General features: G+C 51.0%; 1 protein-coding gene across 13 annotated transcripts in view; it reads right to left on the bottom strand.

Annotated features, from left to right (window-relative positions):
• Window positions 1-5040: 5040 nt before the first annotated feature.
• The window catches only part of TOX2 (TOX high mobility group box family member 2), a 138799-nt gene continuing 127354 nt past the window's right edge, over window positions 5041-16485 (bottom strand). For 8 of the 13 annotated variants that reach the window (XM_053574576.1, XM_053574578.1, XM_053574588.1 and 5 more), the window contains 5 exons: window positions 15418-15657; window positions 13596-13823; window positions 9463-9543; window positions 8283-8678; window positions 5041-7608 (listed from right to left, as the gene is read on the bottom strand). In XM_053574576.1, the coding sequence (XP_053430551.1) occupies window positions 7042-7608; window positions 8283-8678; window positions 9463-9543; window positions 13596-13823; window positions 15418-15657 (1512 nt within the window). In that variant the 3' untranslated portion in view covers window positions 5041-7041. The remainder of the gene's footprint in view (window positions 7609-8282; window positions 8679-9462; window positions 9544-13595; window positions 13824-15417; window positions 15658-16485) is intronic. The other 5 variants (XM_053574586.1, XM_053574589.1, XM_053574585.1 and 2 more) reach the window with 3 other exon arrangements.

The raw sequence follows: 16485 nt of genomic DNA, 5'->3' as shown, positions 1-16485 counted from the left end.
CTGCGGGGCTTGCTTCCTGTGTGCAAGTGTAAAAACCTTGGGGTCTGATAGATGTCATTTTAATTCTCAGCTCCATATAAAATAAATGACCTCCAACAAGAACCTTGACCTCTCTGGGCGATGTGTTCTTCATCTGAAAATTTGTTGTAATATATGGCAAAGCATTGCTGTGAGTGCCCAAACTCACATTTTCCTCCCGGGCACATTTCCTCCAGGGAGATTCCATTTCCCATCAGAAAATGGGAAGCAGTGACACGTGTCCCGTCCAGGCCTTGTTCCCAGATCTTCTGCACAGTCCTCTGCTCACTGGTCATTGGCTGTAGCAGAGAACCTCAAGGGGAGGACTTGAGGGCCCAGGGGGTGGCAGAGCCACTGGAGAGAAGAACCCTAGACCCCCAAGTGCTCTCAGAGGCTTGGAGGAGAACCATGCAAAAGCATCAGCACCAGAGTGAGCCAAAAATAAACAGTACCGGGGTAAGCCATGGAGATGGCAGGAATTGCTACCACAGCACAGCCTAGCACATAAGGAACTTGACTTTCTGGTGTGGAGATTGAATGGTAATGATAATGATAATACTATTCTAAGAACTTTACATATATTAACTCATTGGTACAACAACCGTTTGAACATGGGACTATTATCCCCAAGTTACATATGAGGAAATGGAGAAGTTAAGAAACTTGCCTACTAGGCCAGGTGCAGTGGCTCACGCCTGTAATCCTAGCACTCTGGGAGGCCGAGGCAGGTGGATTGCCTGAGCTCAGGAGTTCAAGATCAGCCTGAGCAAGAATGAGACCCCATCTCTAAAAATACCCAGGCTTTATGGTGGTCTCCTGCAGTCCCACCTACTCGGAGTCTGAAGCAAGAGGATCACTTGAGCTCATGAGTTTGAGGTTGCTGTGAGCTATGACAGCACAGCACTCTACCAAGGGTGACAAAGTGAGACTCTGTCTCAAAAAAAAGAAAAAAAGAAAGAAACTTGCCTAAGCTCCTACAATCTGTAGGCAGTTGAGTCAACGTTCTCCCAGGTAGCTGTGTCCAAAACCCTCACTCTTCACCTCCAAGTCACAGCGCCTCTGACTCTCTGAATGATGGCTCTTGACATCAAGTGGACTTGGGGTTGTTAGCTTTGGGCAATTTGGGAAACAGAGCTGAGTAATAATTGATGTGTCAAGCAATTTTTTTAAAAACCCTTGAACCTATCCTAGCACATCGGATCATTCTTGCATGCGAGCTCTTTCGAACTTTCGAGAACAGATAATTCCCATGCTAACTGATGCGTGTGTGTGTATGTGCATGCCGTGAGCACCGTGTGGTTTTTGTGTGTGCATGCATGTATGTGTGCATGCCATGGGCATGTGTGTTTTGTGGGTAAGGATGTGGGCGATGGGTGTGTATGTGGCGTGTCTATATGTGTGTGGTGGGCCTGTGTGTATGAATGCGGTATGCTTGTTTACATGTGTGTACTGTGGAATTGCACATGCATGGGGGTGTGTGCATGTGCTGTTCACATGTGTGCTATGCATGTGCTCATATGTAGGTTGTGTGGTGTGGGTGTGTATAATGTGCCTGTATGTGGGTATGTGTCTGTGTGGTATGTGTGGGCATGCACCTGTCTGTGCCTATGAGTGTGCCGTCACACATGCACACCAGCTACACACATGCACACCACATAGCACACATATATACGTACACCCTGCATTCACCAAGCACACCACGCGGACAAGCATACCACATCGTGGAAGACCATACTACCACTACATGCACATTGCATGCAAACACACGCCTCTGTCACATGTACACACCTCAATCCCGTCACATGAAACACACACGAGCACATTGCACACTCTCGCACCACCTCCGCGCTCATGCCATCCATACATGTGCCAGCCCACAGCACCACCATGCTGGGGGTCAGGCCTGGAGCCCCCAGGAGACTGCAGAAGTCCAGCTCTCAGTGACAAGCACCACGCATGAGGGCCATCTTCAACCTGTGGCTCAGCAATCACAGGGCCACAGCTTCTGGGGGTCTGGGGTTGGGAAAGTGTGGCACCCTGGGGCACATGTCAGTCTTAACCCCACCTTAGTCCCTAATGTAACCCCACCCACCTCCAAGACTCCACTGGGCCAGGCGCCCCTCTTCTACATCCCCCTGACTCTTCCTTCTTGCACAGATGGTAGTTTTAATTTTATATTTTTATGGATTCTAATATCAACTTACTAATGTTTAATTAATTACAAAATTATGTTTTCCTTCCCTGCCTTCCCGACTGGACCTTAAGTGCTTGGAGGGCCGGATCTGTGTCTGATTTCACGTGGCATCCCCGGTGCTCAGTGGGGGCCTGGCAGAGAGCAATGGCTCGGTTGTTTGTATTTTTGCAGAAGGAATAAATTGAATTTTAGCATCATGGACTCTGAAAATTAATCAAAAAATTAACCCATGCCATCCTGCCCACATTCCAGCCTGATATGGGAATTTACGTCTCCTTCCAGGGAGGATTTGCCGCTGGGCAATCGTGGGATCGGCCATGCCTGCCTCCTGGGGCAGGAGTCTCAGCCTTGGCTCGAGTCCGGCCTCCTGCTAGGGCCCCGATGTGTTTGAAGGTAGAGGCGTGAGATGAAGGAATCTGAAGACGGCGCCTGGCACTGGGAAGGGTAAGTGGTGGTGGTCCCTGCATCAGCTCCCTGGACAGTGGGGTCAGGCTGCAGGAGGGAGGAGTTTAAGGTTTTCACAATGTCAGGGCTGTTGCTCTAGGGTCCAGCAATGACATGTGGCATTGAGATGTGATGGGCCTCCGACTGCAGACTGGCAGGTGGAGGAGGCTGCCACTGCATGAGTACCTGGTCCACGACAGGGCTGGGAGACTCAGGGCTGGCAGCTTTGGGGGCACAGGCATTGCAGCAGCGAGGGGGCATCCGGGGCAGGGACCTCAGGGCTGGTGGAAGGGGTGTGGCATTGGGCTCTCGGTGGCTTCGTGGCTGCTGCCATCATCACTACAGGAGGGAACAGAAAGAATGGAGCACACACTGCTTTCCAGGAAAGACGACGCCCTTTGGGGGAGGCTCGGTTTGTGTTCTGACAGTGCAAGTCTTGCATTTGCCGGTTTGCAGGTAAGGCCAGAGTCAGTGACTTGTGGGCCATCACTGGTATGGCCCCACTGTACTCAGCTGGTGTCTCGGGTCCCTTCCCACAGACACACAGAGCCTCAGGTGGGGATTCTCGTTCAAGGGACGAGCTGAGTGGTGCTCTCAGAAGGGAAGTAAAATTCTCGGAGCACAGTGTGGGGAGAAGCTAAGTGAGGGTGGTGTTGCAGCTGGGCCACTCCAGCCTCATCACACCATGCCACCAAGCTGGCTTCTGCGTTATGTGGTCCTGAGGGGATACAACCTCCCAATCTTGGGCACTGACAGAGACAGGGCGGCTGTGAAGTAGCTGTGAACTCAGGGGCTGGGTGGACTGTGGCCCGCAGAGGGGCCTGGGTGGGATGCCAGCAGCTCCTGCTGCAGTTGGTACTCTGGACAGAATGTCTGTGTCCTCCCAAAATTCCTATGTAGGGGTCTGTGCCCCCAGTATGATGGTATTCGGAGGGGGGGCTTTTGTAAGACAATTAGGTGACGAGGGCAGAGCCGTCCCCACTGGGATTATACTCATATAAAAGAGAGTCTGCAGAGCTCCCTCGGCCCTCCTGCCAAGTGGACATCTATGAACCAGGAAGTGGGCCTCACCAGACACTGTGTCTGTTGTTGCCTAGACCTTGGACTTCCTGGCATCCAGAACCATGAATAGCACATTCCTGCTGTTGTGAGCTACTGGTCTATGGCCGTCTGAACAGACTGAGACTGTCAGTGTCCACTCCGTGACCTTGAAAGCAGCTTTTTTGGTGGGATCCATCTTGGCACCCCACTCTCTGGGGCTCCAGAATATACCTGCACAACAGCCCCTGATACCTGTAGGCGGGGTACTGAGATTCTGGTTAGGGTCCTGTGCAGCTGAGAGGCAGCATTGGCGCCCGGACCCTCCCAAAGGATGCCTGAGTCCCCAGTGCAGCCATGGGGGTGGCAGCAGGCCCCCCTCAGAAGCTGTATTGTGAGCTGTCTGCACGGATCCTAATGCCGCTGTTTTCTTAAATGTAAAAGCAGGAGTCAGATCTTAAACTGTCTAAGCCATCACCGTGTTACTGACAAGCTCCACGCAGGGAAGGAAATTGTAACCACATGAAATATTTATGCTCCACAATGCGGCGCCGCCACTGACGTGATGGCAGGTTGTTTTTGTTTGTTTGGGTTTCCTTTTTTCTTTTTCCAAAGTGGATTATAAAATGCCCTCCAGTGAGGAAACTGCTCACAGAGAAATTGTGCCCCACTCCTGGGCTGACACCTGGAAGGGGGAGGTGACCACGAGTGGAGAACAGGAGGCCCTGAGAGCATCTCATGAAGATGGGGACCCCTCTGTCATGGTCATGGGCTGGGCTGGGACTGGGGCACCTCCCCTCACCTCGAAGCAGCTGTGTCCCCAGCAGCCTCCCACTGACTTCTTTATACCAGGCAACTGTTATTTTTAACAGTAAAGTAGTCACATTATTACTTTTTTTTGAAGTACCATGCTATAACATCTGCTGGGAAACCTGGTTTATAGAGTCCCCTGTCTGGGATCCTCCCTATACTCAGGTTTGAAGAAGCTCCCAGACCCCCTCCCTGAGCTTCCTCACCTCCACCAACCTGGGAGGCCTTGGAGGGATAGGGGCAGGGGTTGCCACTGTCACCTGCTGATGTAGGCTCCCATGTGGCTGCTCCCCAGCTATCATCACGAGAGCCCCATGGCTCTGCACCATTGTTATCTTACTCCTTTACAGGGCAAGACAGGTCAGGACGGCCCTGTCCCCACCTCCATAAGCCCCCATGGGCTGGGGAATGGCAAGTGAAACTTGTCCCCAAAAGGAAAATCTGCCACGAGAGGCTCTGTCCTGGCCAAGCCACCACCAAACGCCACTTCAGGAAGCCTGAATCTGGCTCACCAAGCACAAGAAGACACAAACTTGTTTTCAACTTTTCCGAAGTTTTATTACAAAGAGATTTGAGAGAAGCACTGGGCGTCAACACAGCAGACACTCGCCAGGGCCAGAAAACAGCTGCAAACAACATCAAGAACCAAAACCAAAACCAAACCCCAAAACCACACACACGTTATGATAGGCTGCAACTTTGTTCTCAAGGTCTCTTCGTAAATAGACAAAAGTCATCATTGGCAATTTTAAATAGATGGACAGATGGTTAAAAGGAAAGAGCAATCCTCTGAGGGTGGCTACAATTGTCCGGTTCTGGCTGTGCAGACGATGAAACGGTTTGGCGGCCGCTTTTGTGCAGGTCTCCCTTAAGATAAAACTTAAAACAATGTGCTAAGGGTCATATAAAATGCTTTTTACCTTAAAGGAAACTACGTTTTTTCCCCCCACAAAATAATCTTACAGATGTCTTCAGCACAGTTCTAAAACACTTAGCCAACTACTTACACAGAGCCAACGGTTTATAGGGTTTCATAATCTTTTGTTCACACTGGAAAACTGTATGTGCGTGTCCATCTTGGCAGGCCCCTGGCCTACACATCTGGGGTGGGTGCCTGTTGGTAAGAGACCCCGCCAGGGGCAGCCATGTGGGCTGGGGCTGGGGCCAGGCGTCCAGATGTAGGGTACCATGTGCAGGGTGAGGAGCGGGGTCCACAGCTACCCTGGAGCAAGCAGGTCAGCAGGTAGAAGGTTCCTGCAGGTTCTTTGGGCTGGCAGCGGGCAGTGGGTTGCCTCTGCACAGTCCGGTGGGAGGTCAAGGGAGAGACTCAGCCCAGGGGCATTGGGGTGTCACTGCTCTCTCAGATCGGTCACCCTGCCTCCTGCCAAGGCCTCTTTTTTTGCTGTCAGCCCTTCAGGCCCGGAGCAGTGCCCTTCCAGCGAGCCTCAGGGACGGGGGGAGGTGGGCTTAGGTGAGGTAGAGCGATTTATCTCTGGGGAGCAGGCTGTGGGAGAGAGGAGGGGCTGTCAGAGCCGCTGAGCCCACCCCAGCCTGGGGAGCACCAGGACCTCTGCACTCCGGCCCTTCACCCCCACCCTGGATCTGGCAGCCCCTCAGCAGGTGACAGAGGCACATGTGTCCCAGGCCCTCCCGGACCACCCACCAAGAACAGCCAACCCCCTCCTGGAACCCCAGTGGGGGACCACCTGGTCCTCAGCTCTGGGAGGAAGGGAAGCAGTGCGCCTGTCCTTCCAATGTCACCATTGCTCCCATGTCGATTTTTAATTGCAGGATTTTCACTTGTAAATTTTAAACTGAGTTAAGGTGATTTTTATGTTTTTAAAATAGGGCCCTGCTGTGGTCTGGCCTCCATGCTGGGTATGAAGGGCCGACACTTATCCACTAAAGACATCCCCCCTCATCCTGCGGTGAGGGGAAGGGCTGAGGTAGGAGGGTCTGCATCTACTCAGGGTGTGGGGAGGGAATCCTTGCTGCCCCACACAGAACCTCTCCCCAGGCCTGCTGGAAAGGGGGCATGTGCCGTGTTACCCTGCACAGAGCTCAAGAGCACTGGTGGCCTTGACAGACCACAGAGCCCTGCACTAGAAAGCCCAGGACTCAGACCAGGGCCAGCTGGCACGAGCAGCAGATATGGCCACCAAACACAAGTGCTGTGCCTTCCAGGGTGTGGCGCTGTCGCTGGGACAGCTGCTGGGCACCACATTCCCCAGGTGTGACCACGAGCAGTGGGAACCTGGGTGGCAGGTGAAGGAGCAAACGGACCTCCTGCACTTCCCTCGCCTGCTGAAATGGAAAGGTTCTCTTCATTTGTGGCACGGATCCAGGAAGGGCAGTTGGCACTGGTTTGAAAGGCTAAGAGTGCAGGACAGGAGGGGGGCCCGAAGCAGGGGGCCCGCCAGGCACCGAGAAGGAGTCCCATGGATCCAGGCGGCAGCTGGGGCTCCTGCCCCTGGCCTGTCTGCCTCCTGCACCCCTTTCTCCTGAAAACTCTTCCTTAACACATGACCCAGGGCGCCTCATCCAGCTGCCTCAGGCTCTGCCTCTAGGGGACCTGGCCTAAGACACAGGACCCATCTGTGAATGTCACAAGGAAGCATTTGGGAAAAAACCAGGATGGAAGGAGCAAAACAAGCAAAATTGACGACAAGCCTCATTTCCCAAGCAGCCTCAGCATCTAGGGCAGCAGTTCTCACCACAGGAACTGAATTAAAGGGCCGTGGCATTAGGAAGATTGAGAACCACTGGTCTAGGGCCTGCCCCACTGTGCGTCCTCTCCTGAAGACTCTAGGCAGCTCCCTCCGCTCCCCTGCAGGGCTGGTAGTGAGGAAGGGCTGTGCCTGGGTCCGCGTTCTCCTGGGCACCCCTGTTCCCACTCTCCCTGTGCTGGTGGGACAGAGGCAGGACCCCAGCATGTCAGGAGAGGACTGACCTGCAAGTGCTGATGCCGCACTCCCCGCTGGGGTAACTGCTGTCCCAGTCCCCGCTGCTCGTGGGGTTGGATGGGCCAGGAGAGCGGGGTCCTGAGCTGCTGGGGAACTCAGAGATGTGAGGGAAGTCCTGCAGAGGAGGGGGGACACGGTGAGCTGAGGAGAGACGAGGGGGTGCACTGTCTCAGGCAGCCGGGGCCAGAGGACCCTCTGCTGAGGGCATCCTGCTCTGCGGAGACACTTCCTCTGGGCCACACAAATGTCCACTCTGTTTTTGATGCACCCTCCTTTCCCTAGCACAGCACGTTTCAAAATATTTGACCCTGTCTTAGCTGAATCAGATGACAGATTTTGCTTCCCAGGCCTTTCCCTTTTGGGGCCTCAGTTTCCCAATCTGCAAAATGGAGTCATTGAGCCAACCGTCCTCCAAGGCCATGTGACTCTTGTAACAGTCTCTGTGGCATAGTCAGCAGGGCTAGGCTTTGAAGGCTCCGGGGAAAGCAGGGACTACAGCTGATCTGGCAGAAGCCTAGGTAGCCTCAGCCCCCCAGGTCAGGGAGCTGAGGTGGATGAGGTACATGGGAAGGAGGGTCTGGAAGAGCCTATGAATCAGTCTGGCAACCTGTCAACTATTCACTACAGACGATTATGTCTCAGCTAAAGTGTACAGACCCACGTCACAAATGCATGTGGTTACTGAGGCTCAGAGGGACCAGGTGCCAAGGCTGAGGTCACATCTCTGGTGATAGGGCCAGAATCTAAAATCCCAAGCCCCTTCCCCTCCCCACATGGGGTCACAAAAGGGCTCGTTCCTACTCCACCCTGCTTACCTGTGGCCCTGGAGGTGAGGGGCTCATCGCCAGCTGCACCTGAAGTGCCATGGGGGTGGGCAGGACAGGAGCCTGGGGGGCTGGGGACATGCTGACAGGTGGGCTGAGAAGGGCGCCCTGTGCGTGGGGGGTCAGGGGCAGCTGCTGGTGCAGTGGGGGGCTGAGTGGGAAGGAGGGTGGCGGTGGTGGGGATGTGCTGAGGCCTGGCAGCAGTGACTTGGAGCCCAGTGTCCGGGCGAGGCTGGCGGGAGAAGCCCCGCTGCGGAAGGCCTGCAGGTCCGACGGGGTCAGGAAGGAGGCCAGGCCTGGCATGGCGTACATGGGTTGCTTGGGTGGCAGCATTTTGGCTGGTGGGTTCACCTGAGTGCTCTTGGTCTCGCCTTGGTCCGGGGAGCTCTGGAAAGAGACGGAAACCAATCACTGGGGAACAGGGATAAGCTGGAAGGTGGGCTGTGAGGCCAGGGGGCTCTGCAGCCCTCTACCACAGCCCTGCTTCTCTAATCAGGGACAGTTGGCTCTGACCGTCCAACCAGCCCCTGCACTTACTCATGCAGGGCTCCTCTGCCCATGGGGGAAACCCATGCTCCTCAGCCTGGCCAGTGGAACCAGCATCACCCAGCTGAGCCATCCTCCCAGCTGCTGCCTGCCCCGGTGCCATTCCCTCAACTTGGAACCCCCTCTGTACTTGGCCTTTGTGACCCAGAACAGGTGCCACTCCCCTGTGACAGCTTCCAGGACAACACCTGCCCCTACCTGGGCCACACTCCCCTATTCGTACCTCGCCTCTTACACTGCCAAGTGCTGACAGAGGAGGAGGCACAAAAGGTGGTGATGGGAGGCCATGGTTTGCAGTAGCAGCCCTGAACCTCATCAGTTCTCAGGAGTGAAGGGCAAAATTGGAAAACTGAGAAACCTGGGTTGAATCCTGGGACAGCCACTTTAACAAAATGGATAGTTTCAGGTAAGCTGCTTAACCCCTCTGCATGCTGGGGTCTTGGAAGAACTCAATGAAGTGAGGTGAAGTCAATGAAAAGTGCCAGTCACCGCACACATGACCGCGCTGGTCTCCTCTGTCCTTTCTAAGACCAGTGGTGATGCCTCTCCTGCGGGCCCAGTTCCCACTACCTTCCTCAGTGGCCCTGCACCTCGTCAGGGATGTGCCGGGAGTTACAGGTGTTACCTTAGAGACGAGGCTAGCCCTGTAGGCAGCCAGAGCCTTCAGATACTCCTTTTTTGCTGCTTCCGTCTTCCTCTTATAGGCCTGAAAGATCCAACACATGGGCAACACGGGGGAGAATGTTACAAAGGAGACGTGGGGCAGAGACCTGGGGTGAATGTGGGATCCATGTATGGATGAGGGTGTTGGGATCAGAAGCTGGATCAGTCACCCACCAGCCCGGCTCTGGGAGCACCGTGTAGAGATTACGAAGACCAGACTATATTCCAGTTCCTCTGCCAAGTGGCTGTGTGGCCTTGGGCAACATGCTTCACCTCTCTGGGCCTCCAGGACATACAGGAACAGTGATTATAAAAAGGCAAGGCCCCTTACATCTATGGTGCATCTTAGAATGGGTACAGGTGATTGCACTAATGTACACAGCTATGATTTAACAATAAAAAAAAAATGAAAATAATGTAACCTAAAAAAAAAAAGGCAAGGCCCCTTGAAGCCCCTTATTTTGATTCAGCACAGTGCAGATGTCTTAATGTTGTACCATTTTTGTATCCCAGAATGAACGCTACTTGTTCATAGTATGTTAGTCTAGATTCAATTTGCTAATATTTTTAGTAGGCATTTCAGACCTAGGTTCTTAGGTTATTGTGGTAGTGGCCAGTGTGTTCACATCTCCTTGTGTCCAAGCCCTCCTACAATGACTTGGGGCTTGACTTAAGACTTGCTTTGGCCAATAAGACAAAAGCAAGCTTGAAGCAAGCAGAAACTGGGACAGTGATTGCACATTGGGGCTTGCCCTTTTGCTGCTCTTGGAACTCTGAGCTACTATGTGTACAAGGCTGTGCTAGATTGCTGGACGATGACAGACACATGGCCCAGTTCAGCCCCACTGTTCTGATAGCCATCCAACTCCCAGAAGCAGAGCTGCCTAATGTTCTGGCAGCTGACTGCAGACACGTGGCTGAGCCCAGCTAAGGTTAGCAGAAGAACCATCCAGCTAAACCTAGCACAACTGATGGACCCTCAGAACTGTGAGTTGAATAAATGGTGGTTGTTTGAAGCCATTAAGTTTTGGGATTGTTTCTTACAAGTTCAAAACTAACTGACAGTGAGCTTCATTATGTTTTAGTATCAAGATTGCATTGTGTATAAAGAATTGTGAAGGTTTTCATTTCTCTAAGCTCTAGAATTACCTGTTCTTTGATGATTTGAAAGAACTTTTCGTCAATCAGCTAGGCTTGGAGAAGAGAAGCAGAGATTTTTATTTTTTTCTATTGTTGTTTGTTTCCTATAATTTTCTCAACAATACTTCCCTTGGTTATTAATGTTTTAATTATTAGCAAAATAGGACTATAAATAAAATTACTTAATGTGATTTCAAAATCATGCACAGCTAACAGCCAGCCTTATGCTTAATAGTGAAATATGAGAGTTAATCCAAAGAAAGTAAGAAGACCATTATCCCTACCCTTACTGAATGTCTATCTTTAGAAGTCCTAGTCAATGTAAATGGGAAAAGAAAATAAAAATAAAAATATGGGAAATGAGGAGACAAAAATAAAGAGACAAAATTATCATCATTGTTATTTGTAAAAGATACATTTATACACGTATGTGTATATTTATAGACATATACATATACACATACATGTATAGGGAGAGGTGCATGTGTGTATATACAGAGCATGCCCAAAAATGTATATACATTTTTAGAAAGGAAAAAGTTTGTATTAAAGTTATAATATTCAATATGTTCTGATAACAAAAGATGAATACAAGTCACACAGAGCATCTCTTGTAACTGAAGAATTCAAATGTGACTTAGTATTACATATTTATACATTTATTTAATATAGTTTTTTGTTTTCTTAAAATGTGTGTACATTTTAAGCACCCTTTGTGTGTGTGTATTTTAACCTGGAAGATATGGGAATTAATTTAAAGTGATCATAAATAAAATGGTTTATCCAAGTGGGTAGTTTCCTAACTTTTTTATACATCAACAATAATCTTCCAGGAAAATGTGAAAAAAACACGCCATTTATAATGCATTGAGTAAAATAAGAGCCATATTAATTATTAGGTGGGAATAAATGTATAACTAGTTCTTGGATTTGAAAAAACCCCAGAAAGGTTAGAAAAATGAATCAAAAACTCAGAAGCAGGACCAATGCAGCAGGTGGGACCCTCAACCTGGCTGTGTAGAATGGGGTCAGAGGCAGCCTCTGCTGGAAGGAGCATTCAAGGACAGAGCGCCTGAGACCACAATCCCCCTAGACTATGTATAAAAGAGAGAGGAAATCCCTTCCTGCCTGCAGAGAAACTGAGGTCTTCTTAGGAAGGGGAATGGATGCCAACAAAACAAACCAGGGAAAATGACAAAGTCCCTGCAGCAGAAGCTGGTGGCACCCAGTCCGTATCCCCCGGGACCTTACTATACAAGCTCAACTTCCAACTGCCAGCAGTGGTATCCCTTTACCTGGGGCTCGCTCTGGTAGGGGGAGCCTGGTCTGCCATGTGTGGGTCAGGCCAGGAGTGCTGGGGAATTAGTGCCCTCCAGCTCTCAACCAGAGAGCAACCAAAACTGGTGTCCACCCCAGCACCCTCGCACCTCAGATGGGGTGACTGTAACCAGTTCTGTGGTTCTGTGCTGGTTCCCAGAGTTCCCCAGCAGGGTCACACGCCTGTTGCCCTGGTCGTAGTTTCTTTGACGATCTGACTTCCTCTCCCTGTCTTACTTCCTCACTCCCTTACCAGCAGATTTTGGAATGATCTCACAAATAAACTATCTGCACTATAATATATTCTAAAGTTAATAAAAATTTTAGACTAAGAAAAAGGCGGCATGTCAGATAAGGCAGTAATCAATCTCTCTGGCCCCAGCCTGCAGCCTGCTACCCTTCCCATGTTTCGCATCTCAGGGAATGGCATCTCCATTTACCCAGAACGTGAGCCAGATCCAAGGAGTCTTCCATGACACTCTCTGGGCCCCTACCCCAAACACCTGGTCCAGGCCACCATCCTCTCCCATGTGCATGACTGTAGACTGGCCACATCCACTCTCACCTGCCCTATGCAGCCGCACTGGCCCGTCCTCTGCATAAAATTCTTCAGTGGGTTCCTCTGCTCTTAGAACGAGGGTGGACTCTTTCCCAGGCCTGCAAAGGCCCCTACCCTCCTCTCAGCTCTGTCTCTGCCATGGTGACACTTCTCTCTGGCCATCCTGGTCTCCATTCATTTATACTACTTGTCCCTTCCTTTACATGCCCTCCCTACCTGGAATGCTTCCAAGAAGCCTCCCCCCTCAGGGAGCTCCCCCTGAGGTTTCACCTGGAGACCCGACCCTCCCAGAACTACATCTTCTCCCACTCTTTTCATTCTCCCATACCATGTACCCTTTTGGTACACGACACAGTCACAATGGTAATTTTACATTTGCTCATAGCCTCATTGAACTTCCTAGTTCTACAGAATCTGAGCTCCAAAGCTGACTCTCCCCGGATTCATGGTGGTAACCCTGGGTAAGTAAGTCATTTAGCCTCTTGATGTCTCCATATCCTCCTATCAAAATAGGAAAGCGGGAAGCAATGGCTACTCTACAGGGTGTTGTAAGGATTTGGTGAAACGGAAGAGGAGGAGCCCCAGCTCAGCGCTCAGCTCAGAGACAAGTTCAGAGAATGGTGGTCAGCACCCCTGCTTTACAGACAGGAAAACTGAGCCTCCGAGGTTTCGATGGTCAGCCTGAAGCCACACGGCACACAGCTGCCTACTGCATTTGCTTATGAGCTAGTTCTGCTCTCTACCCCCCCTGGAGTCCACAGGGCACATGGTCAGAGGGACAGGAAGCTCTGTCCTTGACTCCAGACTTTTAGGCCTGGGGGGCCAGATGGATGGAGATGCTTAATCTCATTTTATAGAATGGGAAGCCCAGGGCCAGAATGGTTAACCCATTAGTGAGCACAGCTGGTAAGTAGTAGAATTGGAAGGAATCTAGCTTCCCAGTTTACAGATGGGCAAACAGAGCCCAGGAATGACCTCTGTGACAGTCTCTAGTCCCACAGGCTTGGCTTGGTTTCAGCCCTTCAAAGGCTGTCCCTGGCTCCAGGATCATCCAGAGGATGGCCCAGAAAGGAGCTCACCTGCTTCTGTTCCTCTCCCAGGCTGTCCCACATGGAGGCCACAATCTTGGACACATCCCCGAAGGTGGCGCTGGGGTTCTGTCCCTTGATGGCAGCCTGAGTGTCTCTGAAGAAGAGTGCGTAGGCTGACACCGGCTTCTGTGGCTCATTGGGGTCCTTCTTTTTCTTCTTTTTGGGGTTCTTGGCCTTTTTTCCTGGGTCAGCTGAGGGTCTCTTTTCTCCTGACATCTGCCGGGGTGAGAGGAAGTCAGCAAACCACAGAAGCCTGAAGGCCACCTGTCACAGGTGGTCATCTTGGCCTTAGGCCGAGCTGGACTTCCCTCAGCAGTCTCGTGTGCCAGTCCAGCCCTGCTCACACACAGACAATGACAGCAACAGGAGTGCCACCACCCAGGGCTCACGCACTGCCAGGCTACCCACTTGCTAGGTGAAGGAGGCAACAGACACACACGCACACAGACACCCCCAGAGAGAAGCTTTGGGTGTTTTTTTAACTCATGAAAGAAAATCAACATGACAGGTAAAGTTGATTCAAAGAAATACAGCAGAAAGAGAAGCCTTTATAGTCACTGCAAGAATGCTGGAATTAGATCACTAAATTATATGTAAAATTGGTTAATGTCCTATAGAGGACATTATCACCTTTGGGACATTTAATCTTATCTACTGGACAGAAATCATTTGCATCTGTGGCCTTAGTTTGCTTTATAATCAGACAAAAATCATTTACCTCTCTATCACTTTTCCCACCCCAAGGTAACATCTCCTTTTACCGAATTGTAAAATCCCCTAATCAATAATGAATATTGAGTCAAAAGCAAATCAGATGGATGTGCTCCTAGAAAGTCAGATAATTCTTGGGTCAGCCTGCAGGGCAATGCTTTGGTTTGAAGTTGAAAGAACGTTAGTCGTTCGGGGGCCTATTTTGAAGTCTGGGATATATAATTTTTGTCTTAGCTTCTCTCCCTCTTGTGATCACAAATAATCCACAAAGATTATTCTGGGTCACCAAAAATCAGCCCCTCCACCACATTTTTGCTGTGCAACTTTGGACGGGTGGCTTAGCCCCTTGGATGCCTGTAAGGTGGCTGGAACAGATGAGGCCGGTGGGTCAGCCCTGGAGTCAGTGGTCTCACCCTGAAAAGGCTTGAGGACTACAATCCTCTGAGCAACTGATTTAGGGCGCCCAGGATGGGGAGAGGGTTGGGGTGCCGGAGCCTGGACAGGTGGTGGCCCCCATCCCTGATGTATCCTTGAAAAGGCTGAGCCACTCTGGACTCCAGGGATCCTGGGAGAATGCATGTCCCCAGAGGGAGGGCATTTTTAGTGCCCCACCCAAAGGTCAATGTTGAATACTCTGGGCCCAGAGGGACTTTCTGCTAGACCACACATTTTGTCAGAATATCTTTTTTTTTTTTTGTCAGAATATCTTAAAAGGCCAAGATGGCCATGAGATGTGACCCTGACGGCTTTGCTGAAGCCATCCCTACTGCAGAAGTGACCTGCTGGTCATTCAGGAATAAGACTGCCACATTTTCAAGGCACGTTCTCATCCAAGTCCCTCGGTATGTGTTGGCATTGCCTCTGCTTTATGTACAAGGCCCGGGGGCACAGAGGGGACAGGGCTGGGGCAAACACACTTGGCAGACGCAGCAGGCAAAGTGTGATGCCCCAGGTGCGCTCCATCTGTTGACTTTCTCTCTCCTTGGTTCCAGCAAAGGGTCTGGCCACTTCTCGCTTCTCTGCCACAGGGAGGTGATGTCCTGTCCCATAGGATGCAACCCCCACGATTGGAGGGCTTCACCTTTCTGCCCCCACGTACCTTGAAATGGGCTTCCGACTCCTCCTCCTGCGTTGAACTGGAGGGAGACGGGGTCGCTGACTTGCTCCCAGGAGGTGACGGGGAGCTGTGGGCAATGCTGCTCCTGATGCCCATCTGTGAGATGAGCTGGGACTGGCTGAGGGCACTCATGTGGCTGGCTAGCATGGCAGGGCGGCCCATCAGCGGCCCGGGCCGGCCTGAGTCATAGGCAGCCACTTCCGAGTGGACCATCTCCTGGATCTGAGAGAGGAGGACAGGACGTGTTGAGTTAGGAAGGATGCGTCCTGCCAGGCCAGCACATCTGTGGTACAGGACTCAGGGGAGGGGTGTGCGGATGAGAAGTGGTGGGGAGTGCCGTGGCTCTGTGCCGACCTGTAGCCCCTGACAAGGGAATCTCAGGGTTGAGTTCCATGCCACTTTGACCTCTGATTTGGTGCACTTAGGGGAACTCCAGCTCCTTTAGATCCTTGACAGTTGGCCACTGCGTTGACATTCACCCTGGACAGAAGATTGGTACTTTAGCTCTTGCCGGATGGGCTGGTCCAGCTGTGAATGGATCATTATATGATACGATGGTGAATCTTCCCTGCTGGGTATGGTACCCCCTGCATTGATTCCCTAGGCAGCAAAATTGCCAAGAGCACCAATGTGGAATCCTGGTCACATTGCTGCTCACCTGGGTGACTTTGGCCAAGTTACTTAACCTCTCTGTGCCTCGGTTTCTTTATCTGTAAAATGTGGATATAATCAAACCTACCTTCTAGGGTTGTTAAGGATCAAATGTGCCCAGCAAATAGCAAGCCTTATATTGTGTAAGGTTTTGTTAAACACATTGAATAAATACCTTCATATTAATAAAAGTTGAGTACTTTTCTTTCTACAGTTCAGTAACTTTCTTAGTAACTCTATTCCCCATGATATTTTCTAACTGGTTATTTTTACAACATAAGAAAGCTACTGATTTTAACATGTGAGCAGTTCTCAAACTAAACATACATTTAGACTTGTGTGTACTTTTTGACCTAAATATAATACACGTACAGACCCTGTTCGGCAAAGCATACCGAT

This window comes from Nycticebus coucang, chromosome 21, assembly GCF_027406575.1.
Source record: "Nycticebus coucang isolate mNycCou1 chromosome 21, mNycCou1.pri, whole genome shotgun sequence".
Classification (NCBI taxonomy): domain Eukaryota; kingdom Metazoa; phylum Chordata; class Mammalia; order Primates; family Lorisidae; genus Nycticebus; species Nycticebus coucang.
Note: the sequence above shows the minus strand (reverse complement) of the source record. Positions and strands in the feature narration are given on the sequence as shown.